This window comes from Syngnathus leptorhynchus, chromosome 4 (assembly GCF_054491065.1).
Source record: "Syngnathus leptorhynchus isolate UIUO chromosome 4, UIUO_Slep, whole genome shotgun sequence".
Taxonomy (NCBI): Eukaryota; Metazoa; Chordata; class Actinopteri; order Syngnathiformes; family Syngnathidae; genus Syngnathus; species Syngnathus leptorhynchus.
This window is the reverse complement of record NC_141198.1, coordinates 9,504,029-9,526,841: the sequence shown is the minus strand read 5'-3', so window position 1 is coordinate 9,526,841 and position 22,813 is coordinate 9,504,029. Positions and strand designations below refer to the sequence as shown.

The following is a 22,813-nucleotide window of genomic DNA, read 5'->3' as shown; positions in this document are numbered from 1 at the left end:
TGCAGAGGTACAGTAGGTGAGATCAGGTCCAAAAGGTTCAGAGGTTAAGGCAAGCTGTGGGGAGCGCTGGTTTTAACTGGGCACTGGTGAAGCACTCGTGTAAACACAGTGAGAATGAAAACGAACACACTTTACCAGCTCAACAAGGCGGCGGGCGGGCTTCTGGGGCGGAGAGGCAAAGGTGGGCCGAGCAGCACCAAGATCAAGGGGACCAAACTCCATCAGTTTTTTTTTTCTTGTTCATTTTGGGGGGGGCAAGTGAATGCAACGTGACTCGTGAATTCATGTCCTTAGAATGGGGAGCCTATTGGAGATAGGAATGATGGGGGCAAAATTATATTTGCAAAATTAACGTCACCGGGCTGATCGCGCTTGCATGGATCTGCTCAAGTTCGTTAAGAGGATCAGTCACTGCAAAGGCATTTGCAACTGTGTGTGTGTGTGTGTGTGTGTGTGTGTGTGTGTGTGTGTGTGTGTGTGTGTGTGTGTGTGTGTGTGTGTGTGTGTTGAATGAGATGACATGCAGGGGCATGATTGTCGGTGTTAATAAGATGCAATGCTTTGGGTTAGGTGGACTGTTGATAGGAGGATTACAATGGGCGGAGGTGCAAAGGGCGATAGTAATCTCTTAATGGAGCTTGTGGAGGAAAAGGGGAAGTAAAAAGTGACACACTCACACACACATACTCATACTGAGGAATGCAAACCACTGAACCAGTGTGTGCAGCTAAAACTGAAAAAGACAGAACTGGGCATCATCTCAGGAGGAATGTTTTGGGACTTAAAAAGAAAACAGCCGGTATTATAAGGTCCAACGTGTCAATCTGAGTTCAAGAGGGTGAATCTGCTCCGATGAAACATATCTTGAGCAAGAACAATTTGTTTTCATTATCACGCAGAGGGCCACAAAGCAAAAGGACTTCAGTAAAGATGGTGTCGGTTTTTTATAAATCAATGCCTTAGTGGATAGAGGACTTATGATTGGGTGCAAGCGAGGGATCTGCTCTATTGATTGCATGAGACCCCCCGACACCTCATCCACAGCCTGAATGTTTCAAAGTGCCACAGAAGAAGCCCTGTTAGCAGCCACGAGTGCTGCTGTTATTTTGGCGGTTTGAGATCCTTTGCTGCTTTATTCGTCTGCAGCACTCGTTCCTCTTACTTCACCTTTTCTGCGAAGCTGAGGGGAAATAGAGAGAGAGCTTGTTAAGGTTGAAGAGGAGGGGTTAAGTAAGTGGGCATGTGCAATTTCAAATAAATCCGACTTGGAACTTTTGCCAATTAGATGCAACTTTTGTTTTTTTTATTTTTTACACTCCCAACCATTCCACAAAATAAGTCACTTTCTTAAGCTGAAATACACAATAAATAAATAAATAAAACCCTTATCTTGTTTGTGTCATAGGTAGATAAAACGTCCATACATTTCAGATTGTCCCACCCTGAAGCTGATAGCTTTGGGAAGCCAATTAGTGTCGGAATCTGATAACTTAAGACATTAATGGAACAGTTCAAACCAACTATGGCTCTAAACAGAAGACCGGACAGATGTGATGAAACGACATCAGGATTACCCTCGTGCTTCTGCCACCGCACACCACACCACCCCCGGCCCCATTCTCTTTCACTCAATCACCACAGAGACTCCTTCTCAAAGGCAGAATTCCATTTGTATGTTAATGTAGGAATAGGAGCCATCTTGAAGGTAACTGCTTCTTTGGCCCTTCCTTCTCGACCGTCTCCTTCCTCCGCTCTGACAGAACCATTTCCAGTGTGCTCAAAATGACAGTTTTGTTCAGGAGGCACCATACATTCATGGCTGAGGTTGTCCTTCACCCTTTTCAGTCAGGACATTGTATGTCGCCGAGTCCATGGGCTAGCATCACACGCAAGTATCAGTCTGTCTAGAAACCACAATTTCATCCTCACCACATTTCTCTGTGATGGTAACCTATGTTTACTTAAAGAGAAAATAGAAAACATGTGCCGGTGCAATGCTGGTAGACAAGAGGGAATGCTCTAGCCTATCCCACTCGGGGCAGGCCAGGACCATCCAGTCGGAATTCTTCCATTTTCTCCTTGTATAGCCAAAAGCTATCAGATATTAAAAGGAGTTCCAAGACAAAAATTACCGGGTAAGGTTTCACTCGGAATGTGAATTACAGAAATAAAAAGCTTTTGATTTACTTCTCTGGCTTTCTATTTTTTGCTGTCGATGATGGGTGCTAAGATCCTGGCTTCTGTTCTTAACTTATGTTAGAAGTTAGTCATACAATGTGCATGAGTGAATGTGAAAAAGAACCAAATATATATGCACAGATAAAGCTATCCTGATGAGGCACAAACAAACACATGCGCACCCATGGAGTGAACAAAAAAATGCATTTGACACCACCCAAAAGAGTGACTGCAGTGACACAGAACCCAGAGGTAAATATGGGAGACTGGCCTCTCTACCTGGCCTGGCTACTCCTCTGCAGCCTGCGTGCCACACACGGCACCTTTCTTACGTATCTGGACAGGAACAAAAGGTAAAGTAGATTGGGCAAACCTGACAGGCAGTGCGAGTATGGCATTAAAATGTTGAGTTTGTCAAGTGTCATGCAATTAATTATTATCATTGTTATTATTGAATAAAGAGAATGTTTTTGATCTACTCTCTTCAACCTTTTTGAATGCCACAAACAGGTTTGACGTCAAGAAATATTTAGACGGGCCAGGTGAGAAAGAAGAAAAATGACTAAAAATACAATTCACCCTTCTGCTGAATGTAGTTTTGCAATTAGTGAGAGTCCTGCGCTTGTTTTTCTTCCATAAACTGGTGGCAACTTGGGGCAATTGTTTTTCTTTCCAAAAACTCTCAATTTACAGTTCAACTCCACTCTGGATACTGATGTGAACTGATCTTCAAAATAAAATAATAATAATCAAGTCAACTGATGTTCGAAGTACTCTACAAAGGCAGTGTTTTTGTCATTATATTGGAATGACGTGCATTAAATCGTGCCTCACCAAAAAAACGTCCTTCCATTTTTCTTGTAATTGGTTGTTCTTGTCGCCAACACCTCTTTTCACGGCAGGTTTTGAAAAAGACATTACCAGGAAACAGGAAATATTGTCCTTACACGTGGTGGCACCTTAGATTTATGTTTTGCCAAAAGCGGTCATGAGCCAGAGATATGGCACACTATTAGCGATTTAAAAACAAACAAACAAAAAAAAAACAAAAAACAAATGGAAACCCCCCCAACAATTTAACATGCACTATGCACTCACCTCATCCAGCTCCTTCTGAGTCTCTTCCTCCATCCGTCGAATGTCATCCATTGTTAGCTCCACCCACTTGTCAATCCAACAGAAAAGCTGGCGGTGAAAGTTGGTGAAGATCCTCTTTTCTTGCTGAAAGGAGAAATCAGAGAGGTTAAGGATGGTTGATGTGTTTTTTTCCCAATGTATAGATTCTGCAAATCATAGAAATGTAAGTCTTTCCATTTTCACTAATCATTACTTCAAAAGAAGCAACAAATAAAAATGTAAACAAAGCCCAGGCATCAAAAATATTTTTACTTTTACCAAATCTGAATCTATATTGTAATTAACAAAGTCTGAATTTATGTCAAGAACGTACTGAGTGTACATCCAGCACAATAGTCACACAAACCTCATGGATAAAATTCTCGACTTTAGTCTGCAGGCCAAACCATTTAAACTTGACTGTGACCAGTTTGTAGGCACACATTCTAGGGCAGTCAGTCTTGGCACTCAGCTCTTTCTAGTGAAAGAAAAAAAGCAAACAAATCTCAAGTAAGAATGTATTCAAGCCATCCATCATGAGGGCCAAAGCAGGATAAATAATGTAACCATAAGTTGTAAATGACAAAATAATGACAGCTTAGAGAATACTATTTAAGATCAATCTCGGCAGCATTTAAAGCAAATAAAAAAAAGTCATTAATACAAAAAAAGCTCTGTGTATGGAGCTTAGTGAAATAATTATCAATATGAAGATGTGCTGTGCACAGATAAAAGCGGCCTAATCTATAACACACTTTCTAAATCCAGTCTGCGCTCTGTGCTGTCCTCTGAAGAGAAGAAGAAAAGAAGGGAAAGGGGGAGGCAGTGGCAGAGCAAAGTGGATAAAGGGACCAGTTCTCTGCCTCCGCCCCGACAGTGACACCGTTCCCGACAGACATGCCTTTGTGGCCAGGGAAGGCAGATAAAACGGAAGCTGAGATGCGATAAGGGCGCTGAAAAGCTGGTTACATTATTAACACCTAGGACTCGCTCGCCCCCAGAACACTCCCAGAGAAGCCTCAGAGAACACCTGTTTAATTAATCACTTCATTCTGACTCCGTATTCCAGGAGAAAATGCCACAGACCTGCCTCAGTCACCCCCATGCCGCAGCTATTTGATGCTGCCATCATGGAGAAAAGCGAGAGAAGGCAAATGAGAAACATTTCTAAATTTGCAGTGGGTTTAGAAAAGTTGTCATGGCAAAAGGAGAACTTCACATGAAACGCATTCCACATCAAAACACTTACGGTGACATATCTTCTCCCCCTCTCGATGCCCCACTCAAAGGAGCAGAAGTTTTGAGAAATACAAAGGGAAGCGATATGCAAGCATGTGTGCATGCAGAGATAGACAAGAGGTCTTTTTTTTTTTTTGCTCCATGAGGCTGGAAGAAAATTGTCCCTCTGTTGTCACAGTAATATTTTCTCAAACCCTTTCAGTGTCCACCGTGGATGGGAAAACGATCTAATTAAAAATACGGATGAAAAAGTGTTTCTTTATTCATAGTTTTAAAGCAGTTTGGCTGCCTTCATTCTGAAGAATTTTAGGTAGGAAACCTCCCTATATTTAAACATTGAGAGCCCGGGAGCAAGGCAAAAATGTTAAAATTGTTTATTTAAAAAATGAAACAACCAAGGGGGAACTGCAGGTTTCAGCGGAATTTAAGGATTTAAAGGAAAGCTTTTGCGCAGATAACTTACGTATGTCTCTACGCATCAGTCATGATTATTTCTCTCCAGTGGCAGACAGACTGAACTGGGAGGCAGCGCTTGGAGAATAACGCCATTATCTGCCCTGGAAACTTGAAATTTCTATTAGAGTCAATTAGAATTGAGAAAGTGGTGATTTATCTTCATCAACCGGCAGCCTTACATTCTTGCAGTCCCACTCCTGCTCAATGTTGTCCTGATAAACTCAGTGCGCAAAACTGCTTTTCGTGTCAATAAAGCGTGCTACAATCAAGTAAAAAGAGCGACTTAAGACTTTCCTTCTTTTACAATCTTCTTTTCACCTGAAAAATTCAGACTGTTTCATGTTTTCTCCAATTGTGACACATGCTTTCTGTAGTCCTAAAGTTTTGTCAATTCATTTGTAACCTTTTCTAGATGTCACTCAATTGCTTTATTTCTGATGTTCTTGAATTTCTTTGGGTCATGGTAGTTGGTTGAATAGGTTATTACACCTCAATAATAAATCAACACTAGTCAAACTTCTCAAACACCCATGGGATAATGAATCACAAAAAAAAAAAAATGCAAGCCAGGCAGAATGCTCAAGAGTAAAATACCTTCCAAAGAGGTCCAAGTGGTCCTCTTCCTGTCTTAACTGACTTGAACTTGGTGGGGTCCTCATCTGGCTTGTAGTCCTATGGTGACAACAACTGACATGATATGATACACAACATACCTGTTTATTAATTGACACAGCTGAAACTCAACTAGGTAGTATAAGCTTACAATACAGAGGTTTATCTTTATAGACTATACATAACCGTACAACACATTCACGCTTGATAATAAGGTAAGACAATAACCACAAAGACATGCGTGCCATACACCATAATGATGCAATACTGTTGATTTGAGTTAGAGATGTCTGATATCACTGTTTTCACACTGAAATGGATACAGCTCACTTATTAAAACGTTCTGTCAGCCATGCATGCCATTTCACAATGGTGGTACACCTTAGTGGTCCAATTTGATGATATCACAACTATTAGCAAACTTTTTATGAATGAAAACTAATCAACATGCTGAGAAGCAAGGACAAACTGATAGGATGGGCAAAATAAAGACATTAAAAAATAAAACAAAAGGATTTCAAATGATCAACTGCTTGAGGGCCCAGCAATTTTAAATAAATGATAATATGCCAGGAGGTGAGAGCCATTTTCAGGGCAATCAGCCAACAGGAGGGTGCAAAACTGTGGAAAATACACACATATTAATTTGACTGTTTTAACGCTGAGAGCTCGATCCCTATAACCATGCAGTGTGCGGCACTAATGAGGTCTGCGAATCAATGTGCCGTGGCAGACAAAAGGGAGAGACTCCTCCACTAATCCGGAGTGTGTTAGTGTGCCCTGTCTGCATCGTGCGCGTTTGTCGAATGCTGCCATACGAACAACTGTGAGCTGTAATTACACTAACAAAACTCATTGGTGCAGGCGGTAGGTCGCAGGGCCCGCGGCCATGCCCGAGGCAGAGAGCTGATAGGGCCCTTAGACACAACACACTCCTCCAGAAAGGCAAACATGTCTGCCTCGTTAACTTCCCAGGGCAAACAAACATGGGCGTGCGCATGCACGTACACACACACAAACACACGCACACTCACAGTGAAATGAGGCAATATGATGTTAAATAACACCAATAATATGTAACCACCTAAGAGCTTCAGATTTTATTCTGAAGTGGCAATCAGAGAAAAATATTATCAAATAAAAGGTACGCCATCGATCAAGCTTCAATACTGCTAGTCTTGTCTAGGGTAGTGGTTGAGCTGGAGGCTATTTCAACTAATTTTGGTTGAGAAGGCAGAGTACACTTTTGACTAATTTGCCAGTCAAACACAGGGCAAATGTTGTGTAAGGAACCTCTCAGTCTTGCACAAATTCACACATGGGCATCTTGGATTCTTCAATTGACCCATGCAAGAATAGGGAGGATATGGAGGCCTGAGCTGAGATTTCAACCCAGAACCTCTTTTTTAAATGGTGATAAAAATGATCTACCATTCTTTTTTTCAACTGTTGGAGTGGCGTTGAGTACTTAGACCTTCCTCAGATAAAAAATGAATATCTAATATGTCCAAAGAGCTACACTATAAATGATCAAAATTAATTGATTAATTTAACTTATGTATTCTTTGCACATCGTAAAAGCTGTGCCTTAATTTTCATGTTGCATAAATTGGTTTACGCTTCTCCGGTTTGGACAATGTGACAATCAGCCAAACAAACAATACCTTCAACATTATTGTGTGAAATGGTGTTACAAGCTTGCATGGATTTGGACTAAATGGAGTATATTGTGAATTTGAATCTGACCTAACCTCAACATTATGAGAAATAGTGACTTGTTTTGCTGCTCAAGCCCTGTAAACACGACATGTAGAATAATGCCAATTTTCAAAACTTGAAAAGACTGAAGTGCATTTGGGGAAAACGGGAGATGATGTGCAATGAGTCCATTGCCATGAGATACATTGTTCCAAACAAAGGTGTGCGTGCGTAATAACCAGACATGTCCACATCAAGGTGCTAAACAGCACTTTTAGAATTTTCATTTGTACTCACAGAGGCTGAAACATGACTATTGTCAGCAATGTCAATAGGCACAACAGCGACTTGCTGCCAGGAAGAACGATCTAGTTTGTGCACCTAAAACAAAAGCATTCAAATAAATACATGAATAAAAAAATGCATTCAGGCATACACAACTATGCTAAATATTCGCTTGGTGTCACCAAAGGTTTCTCACATTTTCTTGTGTTCCAAGATCCGGTTTATGCCATGTCTCAATCTTGATCAGGAAATTATCTTTCATATATTCATTCTACAAATACAAAAAAAAAAAAGGATTCAGTGCAGTGTAGTATTAGCCATAAGGCATTAAAATCAATAAAAGCACCCAACTCAAGCCATCCAAGGTTACCTACCGTCACTTCTGAACAAGTATAGGCATGAGGAGAGAAAAAGAAACATGACGTTAGCAACAAAATTATATAAAGACAAACACTCGGAACAACTGGAAGAGGGCTCACCAGTTCTGCAGTAGGGGTAGGCGTTCCAGGCTTTTTCATGAAACACAAAGGCGCTTTCTGGTGCCAAGAGCTGAATAAAAGCTGGCACTTTACTGTAGATTGGAGTGGAAGAAGGGGAAAGAGATGGATGGGGTGAAAGGACAACAATTAATATAATGGTTTACATGCGATGAACAACAGTAAATATTTGTCAAGGACTAGTGGATGTGTATAGTTATGCGCGAGCCATTGGCTTCAAACCAGAAAAGAAAATATGATACAATACTGCCACTAGCTGGCCATAAACCGCAATTACTGTAAAATGGAGCCCAAAAATCAATACTTCAATTCCACAAACCTCTTCAGGCGGTAGATTTTGTGGGTATACTGTCCTTTCTCTCCATGTTCCGCATAGGGCTCATTTTTGAGTACCTCAATCCCTTCCCCACCGCCGGTTTCATTCTTACTTGCTTCAGCCACAGAAAACAACTGTCCCACTTGATACTGCAACACAAATACCAATCATTTCCATCGTACAAACAAATGTAGAGCCACAAGAATTTTTGAGGACTGCAAAATCTATTGAAAAGGATGAACCCAAGGAAGAATTCATGTCATCAACCTCATGAGAATTCCATCAGTGCATGCAACACTTTCTCAGAGGTTCATGGAATATGATGAAATGCCAACCTAGGGTTTTGTTTTCATTTCCCATTTTAACTGAGCTATGTTATTAATGGTGGGCCAATCCCCAACATTAATGTGTCAAGTACAGGTAAAGGTCGTAGCCTGGTGAATGTTTGACTAGGTACATTTTTTGATGGTATGTACATTATAACTCATAGGAAAACGTTTTTGAAAACAGGAACTATTCAATGGATCAAATAGTATCCTGGCACTGTTATCAACTTTTATGGTTGCATTCTCAATATTGTATGTGAGGCCATATTAGAAATGTCAACGATAACCCTGTTTTGATAGCGTTATGGTCATGTTCAATTTAATAGAAATAGTGCAAAGAGGACTTTATAGATCCATAGGATAGTCCAAAGAAGAGGAATACACAAAAGTTACTTTTGTCAATGACATTAAGAGATTACTCACCTCCTCAACACTGCAGGGTAAAACCACGCGGCTAAGAAGAACAGAGAGAAATATGATTATGATCAGGTGAGGCTTATACTACGACAATTCAAATAAAATAAAAATTTAGACAGTAGAACCAAGATTGAACAGACTTGGAACCAATGTACTTTGGATTGAATGGACAGGAAATAATGTCCACAAAGTACCTGTCAAAGTCTGCCAGTCTCAGATTTGACCAAAGTCAGAAAACTGGTGACACTCTTGTTCCTGATACATATACAATAAAGCCCAGACACGCCTACGTGGCAACCATGTTGGGACTGGTGATCCTCAAATCAAAGTAAAATCAGCTTAGCAAAAGGAAACACACACACATACAGGAAGTGGCAAAATGATCTGACACATTTTGGGGTATAAAAAAAAACTAAGTAAAGAAACAGAAAATATATACATTTTTGAAAAGTACATATGTCATTTTGTTTCATTTGGTTTTAAAAATTAAATCAGTCAAATTGTCCACACACACTATATGCGAGAGAAAAGAAAAATGATTCATGCCTCTATAGCCAGCTTTAAATGGCCCGCAGAAGTAGCAAATAACATATCATTACTTAAGAGTGATGTTAGCTTTCAGCCTCACCTTCACGTATATCACACACGACACACTATAATCGAACTGTGCAGGAACAGCCTAAGTACGAGTATGTTTGTAGGATTGAGATTCTAACTAATGTATTTGGCTTCTTGAATTAACATCATCACTGTGTTACTGTCTCATTTGCTTTCAATAATAATACAATTTAAAGACATCTCTTGACATCAACCTGTGTATCCTACTATTGCCATTAATATAATATTTATTCTCTTAAATGAAGGCTCAAAGTCTTATATGATGCACAGAGACTGAGATTTTTGTATGAGCAATTTTAAGCAAAATGTAATCTCTCCATCGCAAGATCTCACCACACCAGAGATCTTGCATTGGAGAGTAACTGTAGATTACAGTAACAGTACCGTAGTTACAGTATTTGACGATGATGGTGCCAGTCTCTGTGGGTCTTAGTGATCACAGAGAATATTCACAGAACCAATAAGTATGAACAAGCAATGGAAATATGCAAAAATAGTGGTGAAGAAGATAGCTGTTAGCCAACCCACACGGTTTAATCATGTTCAAAATTTGATAACAAAAAAAAAATGTTTGCAACCATTACAGCTGTTTTCGAATGCCTGGCAAACATCTTTGCAACCTTCAACAAACCCTGACAAAAAGAAAATACTGTCGCTACGTTGCCAAACACTAGGAAACCTTTGCCACTCAGTGAGATAAGGGTTAAAGCGATGTTAAGGATAGTGTTAGTGTAGAAGTACTAATCATGAAACTAAATGGATTCTCAATTTTGGAGGATTCAAAATTTCTTGGGAAATCCTCAAGAGACTTTTATGGTAAATATTGTAATTTGCAAAAAGTGCGAGCTATTGTTAACATCTTATGTTGCAAATAACATTTGGCACAAAAACAGGGTCGATTTCCTCTTGAAATTGGCCTGTGTGTCTGCGTTAAGCTAAACTACCGAGTACAGTGCGACAAATCTGTAACCCTTCGGTGTCCAACTGATATGTGCATAAGCAGTGGCAGCCCTTCCTCAAACTCACTCATACAACTAAATAAAGTTGAAATATAAAGTGCGATTGTTTTGCTGATCCATGTGCATGATGTTAGTGCTGGAATCGTTAACTCCAGTTTAAGACTAGGAGCTAGTATTTGCTAACGAGCACAACGTTAACGCTAAGAATGTAAATACTACAGCTAGCGAACAGCTACAAAAAAAGCAACACTATCACGGGATCAAGTCTAAATTAAATCAAGACTATAGCATCACCAGGCGATTGGCCATCCTTTTTGTTTTTCTTAAATGTTCATCTCTGTTGAGATTAGCTACTCGTAAGCTAATATGCCGTTTACGTCAAATGAAGTTCAACAACTTGACGGAAGAGACGCAAAGCTCATGTTGCAAAAAAAAAAAAAAAAACGCAAGGCAGCAGTTAACGCTCCTGTTAATAATTAAGTTACTTTAGAGAAATATGGCAAAGACAACAGCAGCTGTCGACGCCGGTAGGCCACAAAAGTAGTTCTTGGGCAATGCCACCACCCTTTCCTCGTGTGAATCAGTCGCACTGATGATGAAAAGTTTCCCAGAGCATAGCTCGTATCCAGTCCGTGAACACCGGCCACACCCGATCGAAAGCCCTTATTAAATCGTAACGTTGTTGTAAAGGAAGTGTAATAGCAAGCTTTGACAACAATATCACACTTACTACTCCTTGATGAGGACCATCGTTATCAAGTCGTTCCGACGCGACCTGAACGTCGTACCACAAGCCACCGATGATTACAGTTGACGTCATCAGCTATGAAGAATCGTACTTCGCCCCGCCCTTTACAGTCGGTGATTGGCTGGACGTTCGGACATCATGTACCTCAGCCAGTAAAATCTCAAATAAATCTCACGTTGCTGAAGAGGCCACTTTATTCTTTTTCTTTCTTTTTTTTTAATTTTTATGGCAAAAGCCGAGATGACAAAATGCCCCCTCACTAGTTTGTAAGTACAGGCACTTGTTGCATTAAAAACAGACTGGTGATAGTAGTACTGATTTATTTGAGCCATTAATTTAGTTGGGTGAACATATGCAACTTTTCTTTCTCTCTTGTGGGCAATAACTTTACTCTTATTCTCATTTTGCAAGATCTAGAATTTACTACAGCAGTGGTTCCCACTTCTCATTTTTGTAGCCCAGAGCCCTTTCGTCCTACCACAAATCCATACCCCTTCACACATAAGGGTTGATGATTCTTCAAAAGTTGAACCTAACATAATTTCATTCAGACATGTTCTTTTTAGCTCAAATTAAACCTAAAATGGCTCATCTTTGTAAATAAATACATAATATAATTTTAAAAAATGAAATCAAAATAATGATAAAATAAAACAATTCACAAAAAAATAATAAACATTATTAAAAAAAAAATATAACAACATTCACTACAAAAAATCAAGTTCATTTGAACAAGTCCCATTCAAACAAGCATTTAATTTTTAATTTTGTCCGCTTGACTACCCTGAGTGCGACCATCGAGGTATAGATACAGAGTGTCTGCAAATTAAAGCATCAAAGGAGAATAGGTTGATTTTTAATTTTTATTTTTTTATTGAAACAGTTTACTGATAAATGACAGATGGTTGTCATGAAATCGTGATGTTAAATCTAAAAAAAAATATGAGCTAAAAATTCATACGTCATACTCAACATTGAATAGCAAGAAAATTCATGCTTCAGAGCAAACAATTCACAAAGAAATCAGGCAAAAAATGCCCTTTTGACTTCAATAAAAAATATTAAATCTTTTCTTCCACTGTATCCATCTTTACACGGTACATGGTTGTTCATTTTGTTTTAACAATATAAAAACGCTTAATACTGATTGTGAAACACTGGAATTAATTTACAAACATAACAATAATAATTATAATATTAATAACAATAACAAACAATAATAATAACAATTACCATTATTTTTTTTCAACAAAAAATAAAATGGAAGAAGTCAGTCATAGTTGTTGCATCTTGGCCTGCATACACAATGTTTTGTGGGGAAAGACCGAATGGCATTTACATTTACCTGACACACAGTTACACACAAACACAGTATCAGGTCGTTGAGTATTTCTCATTGCCATTTACAGTTTTGGGCATATCTACAAAACTGCAGGCATGTGCCCCACACCGACCAATCTGACCACTCACTAATTTTTCTCACTGTCTGTAAAGCTAGGCTGGCCAATTAACAGGTGACCTACTTCTTCATCCTATACAGAGTTGGATGTCTCAGCATTTAGAAGAAGGAAAAAATCTTCCAGGCGACAAGAATTTGTATCCGTTCCCAGCGGGTAGTCTGATCGAACGAGCACCGGGACTACTCCTTGTAGAAATGGTTGGTGATGGAGCCCCTTTCTTGGCATTGGAGCAGTGATGTCCATTGGAGTTCTTGCCCGCCCTCTCCACTGACTGCAAACCCAGCTCCCGCAGCTCCAGGCTGTCTTGGGTATCATTGGGAGAGCAATGTCGTGGAGACAGGTTCAGAAGGCTCAGCACATCTCTACCGGCTGATGCCAGAGGACTAGGGGAGCCGTGAACAGCTTTGACGGGGCCGAGATGTTGCTGAGCTGCGGCGTTGGCCCAAAAGGTCTTTAGATTGTGGATGGCTTGAACCTTTTCATCAATGACCCCTCTTCTTAATCGGTCAAGGTCCGGAGCATCGGCCGACGTGGCAGAGCCCGTAGAGGAGTAGGAGAGGGCAGGAGAGGGTGCACTACCGACTGGTGATTGGTGACCAGAACTGGGAGACACATTACTGGGCGAACGTGATATGTGGCCACTGTATGGGGAACTTGGATACTTCAGCTTGAACTGTGCATGGCTGTCTGAAATGGGCGAAGGGTGGCTGCCGTCCTTTTGTGAAGACTCTGAGACAGCCGGACTGTTGTAGCCAGAGCTTATTTTCTGCAGAGAAGATGAGCGGGAGGGGGGTTTGGGTTTGGGCGAAGACTGAGCTCTGCCACTAGCGCTGCTGTTCGGACGGCTAAACGCACTAGTTTCCGAGGAGCGGAAGGCGCTACCCCGTGGTGAATTTCCTCTTGAAGTTCCACCCTCCGCCCTGGCCCGCTGTAGACTACCGACTGCTTGTAGATGGCTGTGAGTCTCCTCCAGAATCTTCTGCGCCAGCTCCTGAGGATCGAGAGGGGGCGTCTTTTCTTCCTGAGACTTCACAGTGCTGTCTGTCTCAGTACTGGATTGATCCGATTCGCCTGTGTCACTGCTGCTCACCTTGGCGACTTTCTGGAAGGGCGAGTTTGGACTGGGAACGAGGCATGTTTTGACTGGGGACGTGGGGGTGCTGACACTGCCTCTCGATGACACTGACACAGAGTAACCTCTTCCAGCCCCGCTGCTTGACCGAGCAACAACCCCGCGACCTCCTCTGTGGTGGCGCTGGCTGTGGCCTGGTGGCAAAGGCAAAGAGTCGCAGTGGCTCCCAAGTGGTTCACTGCTGATAATAGAGAAACCTTCATATTCCTCCTCCTCCCCTCGGGCCCCCGACAAAGCCGTCGCTGCTCCGTGAGGAGACGAGCGGCTCCGGGGAACGTGAGGGTGCTTGTGGGCTGCGTAATGCGCTGCCGTCCCACAGCGGTGCCGATGGCTGAGGAAGTCACAATCAGATTTGGAAGCAAAGCTCATTGAGGAGGCCACGGAGCTGAGGCTATAGACAGAGATGGCATCTGATGCCTGACTGTCCAGGCAATGAGGAGAGAAGGGAAGGCTTGAATAACTCATTGGCAGAGGGTTGGAAACAGACTGTGCTGAGGCCAGAGACTCAAGGGAAGAGGAGCTGTCTAGACTCAGACGTTTTGGCAGTTCTGTGGAGTCTGTGCGATATGATGAAGAGAAAAGACCACTCAAAGACAAGCACATCAAGTATGACGGAAAAATGACAGAAAAATTTATACTAACCAAATAGTGCCAGGAGAGACTGAAGAGCAAAGTGCAATGTGCGGCGGTTGGCCAGCTTGCCCGTTTTTAGCACCACTTCTTCTTGGCCCACCTCACACAAGTCAAACCCTGCATGTTCATGCAACGACAAATACGTATCATATCTGTAAGTTATCGGATATAATGTGGGAAGCTTCAAGTGGGAACAAGTTGACTCACCAAGTGCTGCCAAAAATTCATGACATCCCGGAAGTCTCCAAAGTTGCACACTAATGGACACCTGAATGGGCAGTAGAGAGAAGTCTTGTTCCTTCTCACCAGTTTGGAGCTGCACTAGCACCTGGTGGAGCTAGAGTAGAAGAAGAAATAATGGGACAGCAGAAACTATGAGTGAAATGATATTGGTTAAATGATGGACAGACAATTGTTTTTCTAGGATCTGACAAGTTTCTAGGAAATTTGTAAATTGACTGCGAATAGAGCTCATTTTTACCAACAAAACGCCATTATTTTACATTCATTCAAGTTCAGAAAATGCACACAACTGTACAGCTACTGTATTTACAGGCAGGTGTTAATCAGTTTCTATCAGCTATGAATAGGCTTTAATGGGGGAGAGAAAAAACATATTAGCAGTGCACATGTGCCCTGGCCTATTTTGCCTGGAGATTAGCTGAGAACAGAGACACCTTTGTCAACCTGAGCTAACTCTTTAAGGAGTAAACACATTTCTTTGTCCTCATTTCACTTTAATATCATAACTTAATTGTTTCTGCCACCTAGAAATGGATTCTATGAACCAACAATGTAAAAAAAAATGAATCCCATGTTTGCAATGCAAAACGTTGACGTTACACTACATGCATACTGATGAGCATAATGAAAACTGTGATGCATAAAACAGTGGCGTTACAAAAGGTTAAGTGGGAGCAGGTAAAAGTGGGATGTATTGCAGGGTAGTGAAGGCACACTTACCATTGCCACCATATTTTTAACAGCCTTCAGATTGCACAGAAGGGGAAGGGGAGAAAGAATAGCATTTTTATTGCATGCATAGGTCAGCTCACAAGGGTTTAGGTCAATAAGAAGGACAAAAAAGGGCAAGAAACTGTAATGGGTAAAACAATACCCAGGAAATAATATTTTACAGGTTGATACAGTGAGGCATAATATCGCATTACTTGAAAACTAGAAATGTGTGAGAGCACTAATAGTAGAACGGTACGCAACCAACGAGAGATTGACTATTTTTCAGTGACTGTAGATGTGATTGTGACTGCGAAGAGAGCTGTTGCTAATACTAATGATTCCACAAGTGGGTAGCCGTTTATTCTCTTAAAATTTGTGCTTACCTCACCTTATACAAAAATGCAGTTAAGATTATAATCTCAGCGTCACATGTTTGGGTGTAAAACAAGTAGACTTTAGATAAAACCAGTGCTTGAAGTAAAGCTAGTTTGGCTTTACTAGCGCATTTCAACAAAGATTAAACTGAAGCTTGAGGTGCCAGTGCTCAAATAACATGGTTATGCAGACAAACACATTTAATGCATTGTGTGATGTCCCCCACCCCCCAAAACACATTGTGCATGGCCTTGGTGGGTCCATACCCGATTGATGAGCTGCTCCCCTGCCTCTGAAGCTGTGATGAGTTTGCACAAAGCCTGGAGTGCTTGTGGTGGCAGACCTGAAGGACAGGATCACAGTCATTTTGTTGTCATCATAGCAGATTCCTTAATCAGGAACAGGAATTTTATGGTTCATTAATACTAAATTCTAGTTGCTGGCAATTGTGCATTGTGTGCATCTGAAATACATCTGAAGAACATTTTTCATATAATGAAAGTTTCCCTCATCCTACAATATGATTTTTTTTATGTTGATATGTTTTATGTTGATTTTTCATGTTGATATCTTGGGTCCATCATCATAGTCTTCCAAAATTTACAACAAAAACAACACACTTAGATTTGAATCTTACTGACTCTGTCTCCGCCACTCACCTAAAAGTGATTGTAAAGTGGTACTGCACTGTTGGAGTCGATCTCCCGGGTCAGCAGTGGGAAAGAAAACTGCTGCAGGGATGCCAGTGCCTGCAGAGTCAAGGCGGAAGCCCACGGCAATTAACAAGGCCTGCCACCCAGGGACACCCCCAACTTTATTCTCCACACTTTGCTGGGATGTGTACATTGAGTTCCGTTGACCATTCTGGATCCTTTGAAGAGACTTTTCCACCTGCAAGCAGTACAGCACTAGTATCAGTAAGGAACCTCTCTTTATAAAATCCTTGACTATGTGAGTCCATGTCTAACCAGGTGAAGTAAAACCCTCAGCGCATCACGTGCACGATCTGGGCACTGCAGAATCTCTGCTAAAGCTTGTCCAATCAGAGAGGAGGGGCTGTTAAGTTTCACATCACTGCCGATCAGCATGTAGCCTGGGCAGAAAATATCAGTTTCATTAGACCATATTAGGTATTTAGATGGTGACATTTATTTTCCATCATTTGTTGTCATGATTTTATTTTGTTTAGGTTTTGTTTTTAATCACTAACCGGCCCAGTTGGAGGGGTGTGAGTACTGCTTGCTGCTCTGTACGGTTTTCATGGCATCTGCCAGCGCAGCACTAGCCTTGGTCCCATTCAGAAGAGCAGTGTAGAAGGCATGGACAAAAACCTTGGAGGCTGCTACAGGGACAGGCCACAAAGACACAAGAACACACTGTGCCCCTGCAGCCAGAAAGGAGCGCGTCAGGCCAACAACACCGTCGGCTGTGACCTTGCTGCTGGACTCGAGGTAGGAGCTAATGAGAAAAAAGGTTTGATTACTTTTAACCATTTATATTGGAATTCTATGTCCTTTAATGAGAACAATTTAGAGATCACAATATTCTTACTGATAAAAAACACCACTTACCCAAGCACCACCAGTTTGACAGGTAGCCTAAGGTCCAGTATATCTGCAGCTGTCAAGAGAAATTCCTGTAAGGGTGGACTGTCGCAAATACTGTCCACATCGCTGCTGTCATCTTGCATGTGGTGAGACTCCTGGTTGGTGCAACCGCTTCCAACAGATCCCTTCCTGCCTCGAATGCTGCTTCCTCTCCTCATCCCGGTACCTCTGCCGATGGTCCCCCCTCCCACGTTAGCGCTTGCTGCACCTGGTGCGCTCTCTGGGTTTGGAGTGAGCACCAGTGCAGCCAATTTCCATGAAATGTGGGTTGCAAAATGGGCACACTCCGCCTGTGTGAGGGCACTCATGACCCTCTCTTTTGTCGCTGCAGTGCCAGACAGTGGTTGGCATCCTAAAAGCTCAGCTACCATGAGGGCTTCCTCTTCTGCAGAAGGCATTGGCCCCCACAGCCAGCGGTCCATTACCGGTGAGGGTAGCCTCGGGTTTCCCACCACAGCTGCCATTGACACCCCACCACAGGAAGCTGGTCCAGGACGCCGGGAGTGAACCTACAAAAAAAAAAAAAGGTTGACTTTTTCAGTTGTCTGACAATGACCTCATAAATCCTTAAAAATGTGATAACGATTGTCAGTTGTGACCATCTTAATAACAAGTTAAACCTTTGCACTGGATCCAAGGCCTTGGATTGAGGGAACAGCGATGAGGCTAAAACGTTCATACAGGTACTCGTTGGAAGAACTTCCTTTTAGTAGAGCAAAAGGGATAAGATAAAGTTCTCCCTCTAGCACCATGACGAGTTGTCTGTGTCTGCCCACCGGCCCACTGGAGTGCATCAAACCCTGTTGGGTGCAGATGGACAGTTAGAAAGAAAAAAAAAACATTTGCCGTGTGTTGGCTCGTCTCTTCCACAGAACTCAGAACGGTAACTCTCACCCCCTCCATAGGTGCAATGAGCAAATCATAAAGTGCTCTGAGAGGAGGCTTCCCGAGGTTGCTGGAGCGATGAGGCAGGGAAGAACAGCCGTCTTTGGCAGGTGACATGGTGTTACTGAACAGGCTGGTCATGCTCTGGCAGCTCCTACAAAGCACAACATATCAGACTTTAAATTTGAAAAATCTGTCTGTGTATCCAATTATGTGAAGCGCATTGTTAAAGCTGTTGGGGAACTTAATTACCTTAACATGCCATCACCTTACTTATTTTTCTATTTTTTTTAAATACATTTTAAGTTATACAGTACTGTGAGTTGAGATATTAAAATGGCATTTTAAACACGAATTGGCCATGTTTAACTGGACGATAATAAAGCAAGTGTAAGTCTTGTATACTCCATTAAGTTAACTTTAAAGGCTATATGATACAATATCACGCATCTGCACGAAAAACAAGAAAACCCTAAATATTTTATATTGAGATTCTATTTTATTCAATTGTCAATTGACGTGCCTCCCTAGCTGGCATGCGCCTCAGGATTATTTGCTGTGAAGAGATATTTCTATCAAGACACACAAGTGCTTCCACTGCATTTTTAAGGAGTTTAGTGTTCTTGATGAGTGTATAGAGCTGCACAACACACCGATCTCAAAGTTTATATGAGTCCACAAGGTGGCGAGATTGAGCTGTGGTAATCTGCAACTGTGCTGTTACTGTACAGTATGTTACATCCCCATAGATGGGATTTCTTTTGTGGAAAAGTAGATTGTTCCCACATTTGAATTATTTTTAGAATTACATGGCCAATAATTTTGCGACATATTAGTTTCATTTAAAATAAACTGCTTCAATTTTGTCTCCCTATGTTATCAAGGAGACTCAACATACTCAGACATTGCTAATAATGGCCATAGGGTAAAAAGCCTTTGGTGCAGCAGGAGCACAGGGTCAAGTTTTATTGCCACACTTGTCACAAGCCTCCATCTGCTCTGCTGTCTTCCTAGGTCCAGCCAAAAATCATCTAGTCAGCCGTTCTGGGACAGCCTGTGGCTACTCGCTTCAAGAAAGCATCGCATCACTCACTCACTCACTCACTCACTCACTCACTCACTCACTCACTCACTCACTCACTCACTCACTCACTCACTCACTCACTCACTCACTCACTCACTCACTCACTCACTCACTCCACCGATCCGTGGGTTCTTATGAAAATAATTACCAAACCTTTGTCTGAGTTGTGAGTTAATGTAGTCAGTCGACAGCCTTTATTCCTTGAACATTTTAGCAATAAGTGCAGTGCACATGGAGTTCATCGAAATGACCCAGAGAGGTTTTCTTTGTCTTCACTTGCTGTAACATTGAGAACAATGATAGGCTCCACAGCGCAAGGAGCTTTATATTCCCTGGCTTTTTTGAAGCCCCCAAGAATGAGTGGATTATTACTAGGAGCCCATTAAAGGGGCTTAATGAGCAGCAAGACTCAATTAAAGATGGAATTATCCTCTCATCAAAGAGAAGCTCAATAGAGGACGAGGACAGGGAAATATGACCCAGTCACACACACACATTCACTCACTCATGCCCATAATCTATTGGTATACACTACTATTCCGCACCACTGTAATTTAATGCCTTGCTTAGTATCAATATGAGAAGAAAAAAAACAAAACCTTAAAAAAAAGCACACATAGTGCTAACTTAAATGTGTACCAAAATACAAAGAGGGCAAATAAATACCTAGACACACTGGTGTCAATGCCTAGCATGTACAGTATATGCACATCAGAGGCTTGTCTCTACTCATTCGATCTCGGATTTCTATCCTGCCTCTGCATAAACTGAACAATAGGAAATGACTCTTTTCACAGATGAACCAGCGAATCCTGAACTAAAGCTGCGTTCCTCTTTTCTTTAGTTAGTTGAACTCTATTGACCTTCTAGTATCTACTTTGCAATATTCTCCTCATACCTGTTGAAAAGATTGTTTCTGGACACCATGCGCAAGAAGCCTGTAGGATCAGTGACGGAGTTAAGCTTGTTGTTTAACTCCTCAAATTGTTGGTCCAATACATCTCCCGCCTCACTCTCCGTCTCACTGCTTGAACACCCTCTAAAAAGAAAGCACGAGAGAGAAAGACACATGAGACAATCACTGCAGTATTGGCACAAGAACTGCACTTCTGCTTGGTAGACATTTTAAGATATACATTGTTCCCCTGTGAATGAATGAAAAATATTGTTATACACGCCAATTATGGACATATACATCTAAATATAGAGTTCAACCCACACAGAGATGGCCTAATTTCACTTGGCTTGGTCTAAAAACCCTGGCAGAGTGTAATCCTTTCATTACAATGGTGATGATGTTGACACAGCCAGTGAGTCAACCACCCCCACCCGCTATCTATCCCTTCATTACGTCCGTCTGCAAAAAAAAAAATCCTCATCATGTAACTCTCTCATCTTACTCCTACTACAGTATCTCAGAAAAAAATAACATGAGATTTACTCCCTTGAGCTGTTCAAATTGCAAAATCAGCTATTACCTACACACATTTAGAGGCCAATTATGATCAATTTTGTCTTTACAAACGTAATTAAGTAGGGATTTGTTTAAGTCCGATGCAATGCAGATTTACCCCACTGCAAACTTCACCCACAATAATTATTAAGTGAGTATCTCTCTGACATTTGATAATTTCTCTGTGCTGGGTTTTGAAACAGCTCATGTATACGATCTCATTAGATAATTCACGGGTTTTGACTTGTGAGTTTACAGACTTGTGTGTTTAAATGCCTCATCAGCAAGATCTGTTTTTCAATACACTCTTTGCTTTTGCATACACATCCTCTTCTCAAGTCTTCATCTCATTCATGATGTGGTTTCATTTGACGGCAGCTTATCTTTTTTGCTCTACAATGGAGGATGAATGGGCTCCAAAGTGTTGCCATATTACACCCATTCAAGCGCAATGTTGAGTTGTGCAGTTTCCCATTGGAGGGATAAATGAGCTGGTAATGGGGCAGGAGACCCCCAGTCTGTTGTAGAGTGGAGAGGCAGGTTTCAGGCCGGCCACCTAGTCAGCGCAGTTCGAGCAGCAATTTCAAGTAAATGTGACTAAGGTCAAAAGCCGATTGCAGGTGGTCAGACCTACACTCGAGATTTTCTGTACTTTGCCACATTTACAATGCTCCTGTAGTCTGTTTGGTCTTTGACTGCTTATTGATTTTTTTTTTCACTGCATCTTCATTTTGGGAATTATTCTTCTTTTTATATGTTTTGTGTTGTCAAGTGAGTGGCTCGCGAAAGAGCCACCATTCCATCTGGCTGGGAAGACAGACGGTTTTGTACCAAAGGTAGGAGTGGAGACTTGTAATCACAGTGAGCAATGGGGTGGAATAACACTCACTTTACACACTTCACACACTTCAGATAACTCAGTGGAGGAAATTGTCTTGTTGAATTTGTACAGTTTTTATGCGTTACCTTTTTGTACGACAAAATCAGTCAGCTAGCATAAAATAAGCTTCACCTGCTATAATGCGATTCAACTCCTAGGGCCTCTCGTGCACTGGCAATGTGCTGCTCCAATGATGAGGTACTGACCACCCCTCCACCACCACCACTTTCCACTTGGAAGTCTGACCCTACTTCGGATATGCCCTCGCCCAAGTACACCTCATGGAACTTCAGGATGCCTGTGGAGACAAAGAGAGAACCCATACTGTTTTTAATTGTTGTCATTTTCACCCCCCATAAACTGATAGTGTTACCCTTTACAAGCAACAAACCAAATTTGCATGCCGCCTTAGTTGTTGTTGTAAAGCCTATTTTCAGGGCGCAACTTTTTTAGAGTGAATGAAAGTTGTGCATCTCAACCGCTCGATCCCAACAACATGAGGAATTTTGAATAAAAATAAAAGAGCAGCATGATTCCTCATGCTGACATTTTGATAACAGTCATGATTGAGACATAACTCGCTTGAGGGGCAAATGGAAGGTTCAAGGAAATCTACTCAAAACTCCGGTTAAACTGTCAACTGTAAATACTCAATTAATAAACCAGTACATTGATTGTAGTTAAAAATAACCTTCCTCATTTTTGAAATGTTCATTTGGTAAGTCCTAATACCAAGAAAATAAATACATTTAATGTTCAGCTGTATTTTGTTTTTTCATAACACAAAGAAAGTTCGAATCGGCAGAAGATACCATGTGCAGTAGTGCATCTGTGGAGATCAATTATAAACACATTCAATCAAATATTAAATGTAAGCTTTCT

At 41.4% G+C, this 22,813-nt stretch overlaps 2 protein-coding genes across 4 annotated transcripts in view; both read right to left on the bottom strand.

Annotated features, from left to right (window-relative positions):
• Positions 1-458: 458 nt before the first annotated feature.
• LOC147057950 (phosphatidylinositol transfer protein beta isoform-like) lies at positions 459-11,612 on the bottom strand. Its single transcript, XM_085910158.1, has 11 exons — positions 11,448-11,612; positions 9,147-9,177; positions 8,401-8,546; positions 8,064-8,155; positions 7,959-7,966; positions 7,781-7,855; positions 7,597-7,680; positions 5,584-5,661; positions 3,662-3,772; positions 3,277-3,399; positions 459-1,180 (listed from the first exon to the last, which is right to left on the bottom strand). The coding sequence occupies exons 1-11, from the start codon at positions 11,465-11,467 to the stop codon at positions 1,133-1,135; spliced, it is 816 nt and encodes a 271-aa protein (XP_085766284.1). The 5' UTR covers positions 11,468-11,612; the 3' UTR covers positions 459-1,132.
• Positions 11,613-12,321: 709 nt separating this feature from the next.
• Positions 12,322-22,813, bottom strand: part of LOC147057949 (tetratricopeptide repeat protein 28-like) — a 102,108-nt gene continuing 91,616 nt past the window's right edge. For 2 of the 3 annotated variants that reach the window (XM_085910583.1, XM_085910584.1), the window contains exons 12-24: positions 22,064-22,229; positions 20,497-20,637; positions 18,524-18,668; positions 18,250-18,429; positions 17,594-18,138; positions 17,233-17,480; positions 16,991-17,115; positions 16,682-16,913; positions 16,289-16,365; positions 15,654-15,677; positions 14,898-15,027; positions 14,700-14,807; positions 12,322-14,614 (exon numbers count right to left, since the gene is read on the bottom strand). In XM_085910583.1, coding sequence (XP_085766709.1) covers positions 13,017-14,614; positions 14,700-14,807; positions 14,898-15,027; positions 15,654-15,677; positions 16,289-16,365; positions 16,682-16,913; positions 16,991-17,115; positions 17,233-17,480; positions 17,594-18,138; positions 18,250-18,429; positions 18,524-18,668; positions 20,497-20,637; positions 22,064-22,229 — 3,719 coding nt within the window. In that variant the 3' untranslated portion in view covers positions 12,322-13,016. The remainder of the gene's footprint in view (positions 14,615-14,699; positions 14,808-14,897; positions 15,028-15,653; positions 15,678-16,288; positions 16,366-16,681; positions 16,914-16,990; positions 17,116-17,232; positions 17,481-17,593; positions 18,139-18,249; positions 18,430-18,523; positions 18,669-20,496; positions 20,638-22,063; positions 22,230-22,813) is intronic. The other variant, XM_085910585.1, reaches the window with a different exon arrangement.

Excerpts from the sequence above, each read along its gene's own strand:
- LOC147057950 (XM_085910158.1), bottom strand. The coding sequence starts at position 11,467 with ATGGTCCTCATCAAGGAGTA. Across the intron at positions 9,178-11,447 it reads ATGGTCCTCATCAAGGAGTA|CCGCGTGGTTTTACCCTGCA; the intron begins GTAAGTGTGATA and ends TGTTCTTCTTAG. Across the intron at positions 3,773-5,583 it reads CACTTGGACCTCTTTGGAAG|AAAGAGCTGAGTGCCAAGAC; the intron begins GTATTTTACTCT and ends TTCTTTCACTAG.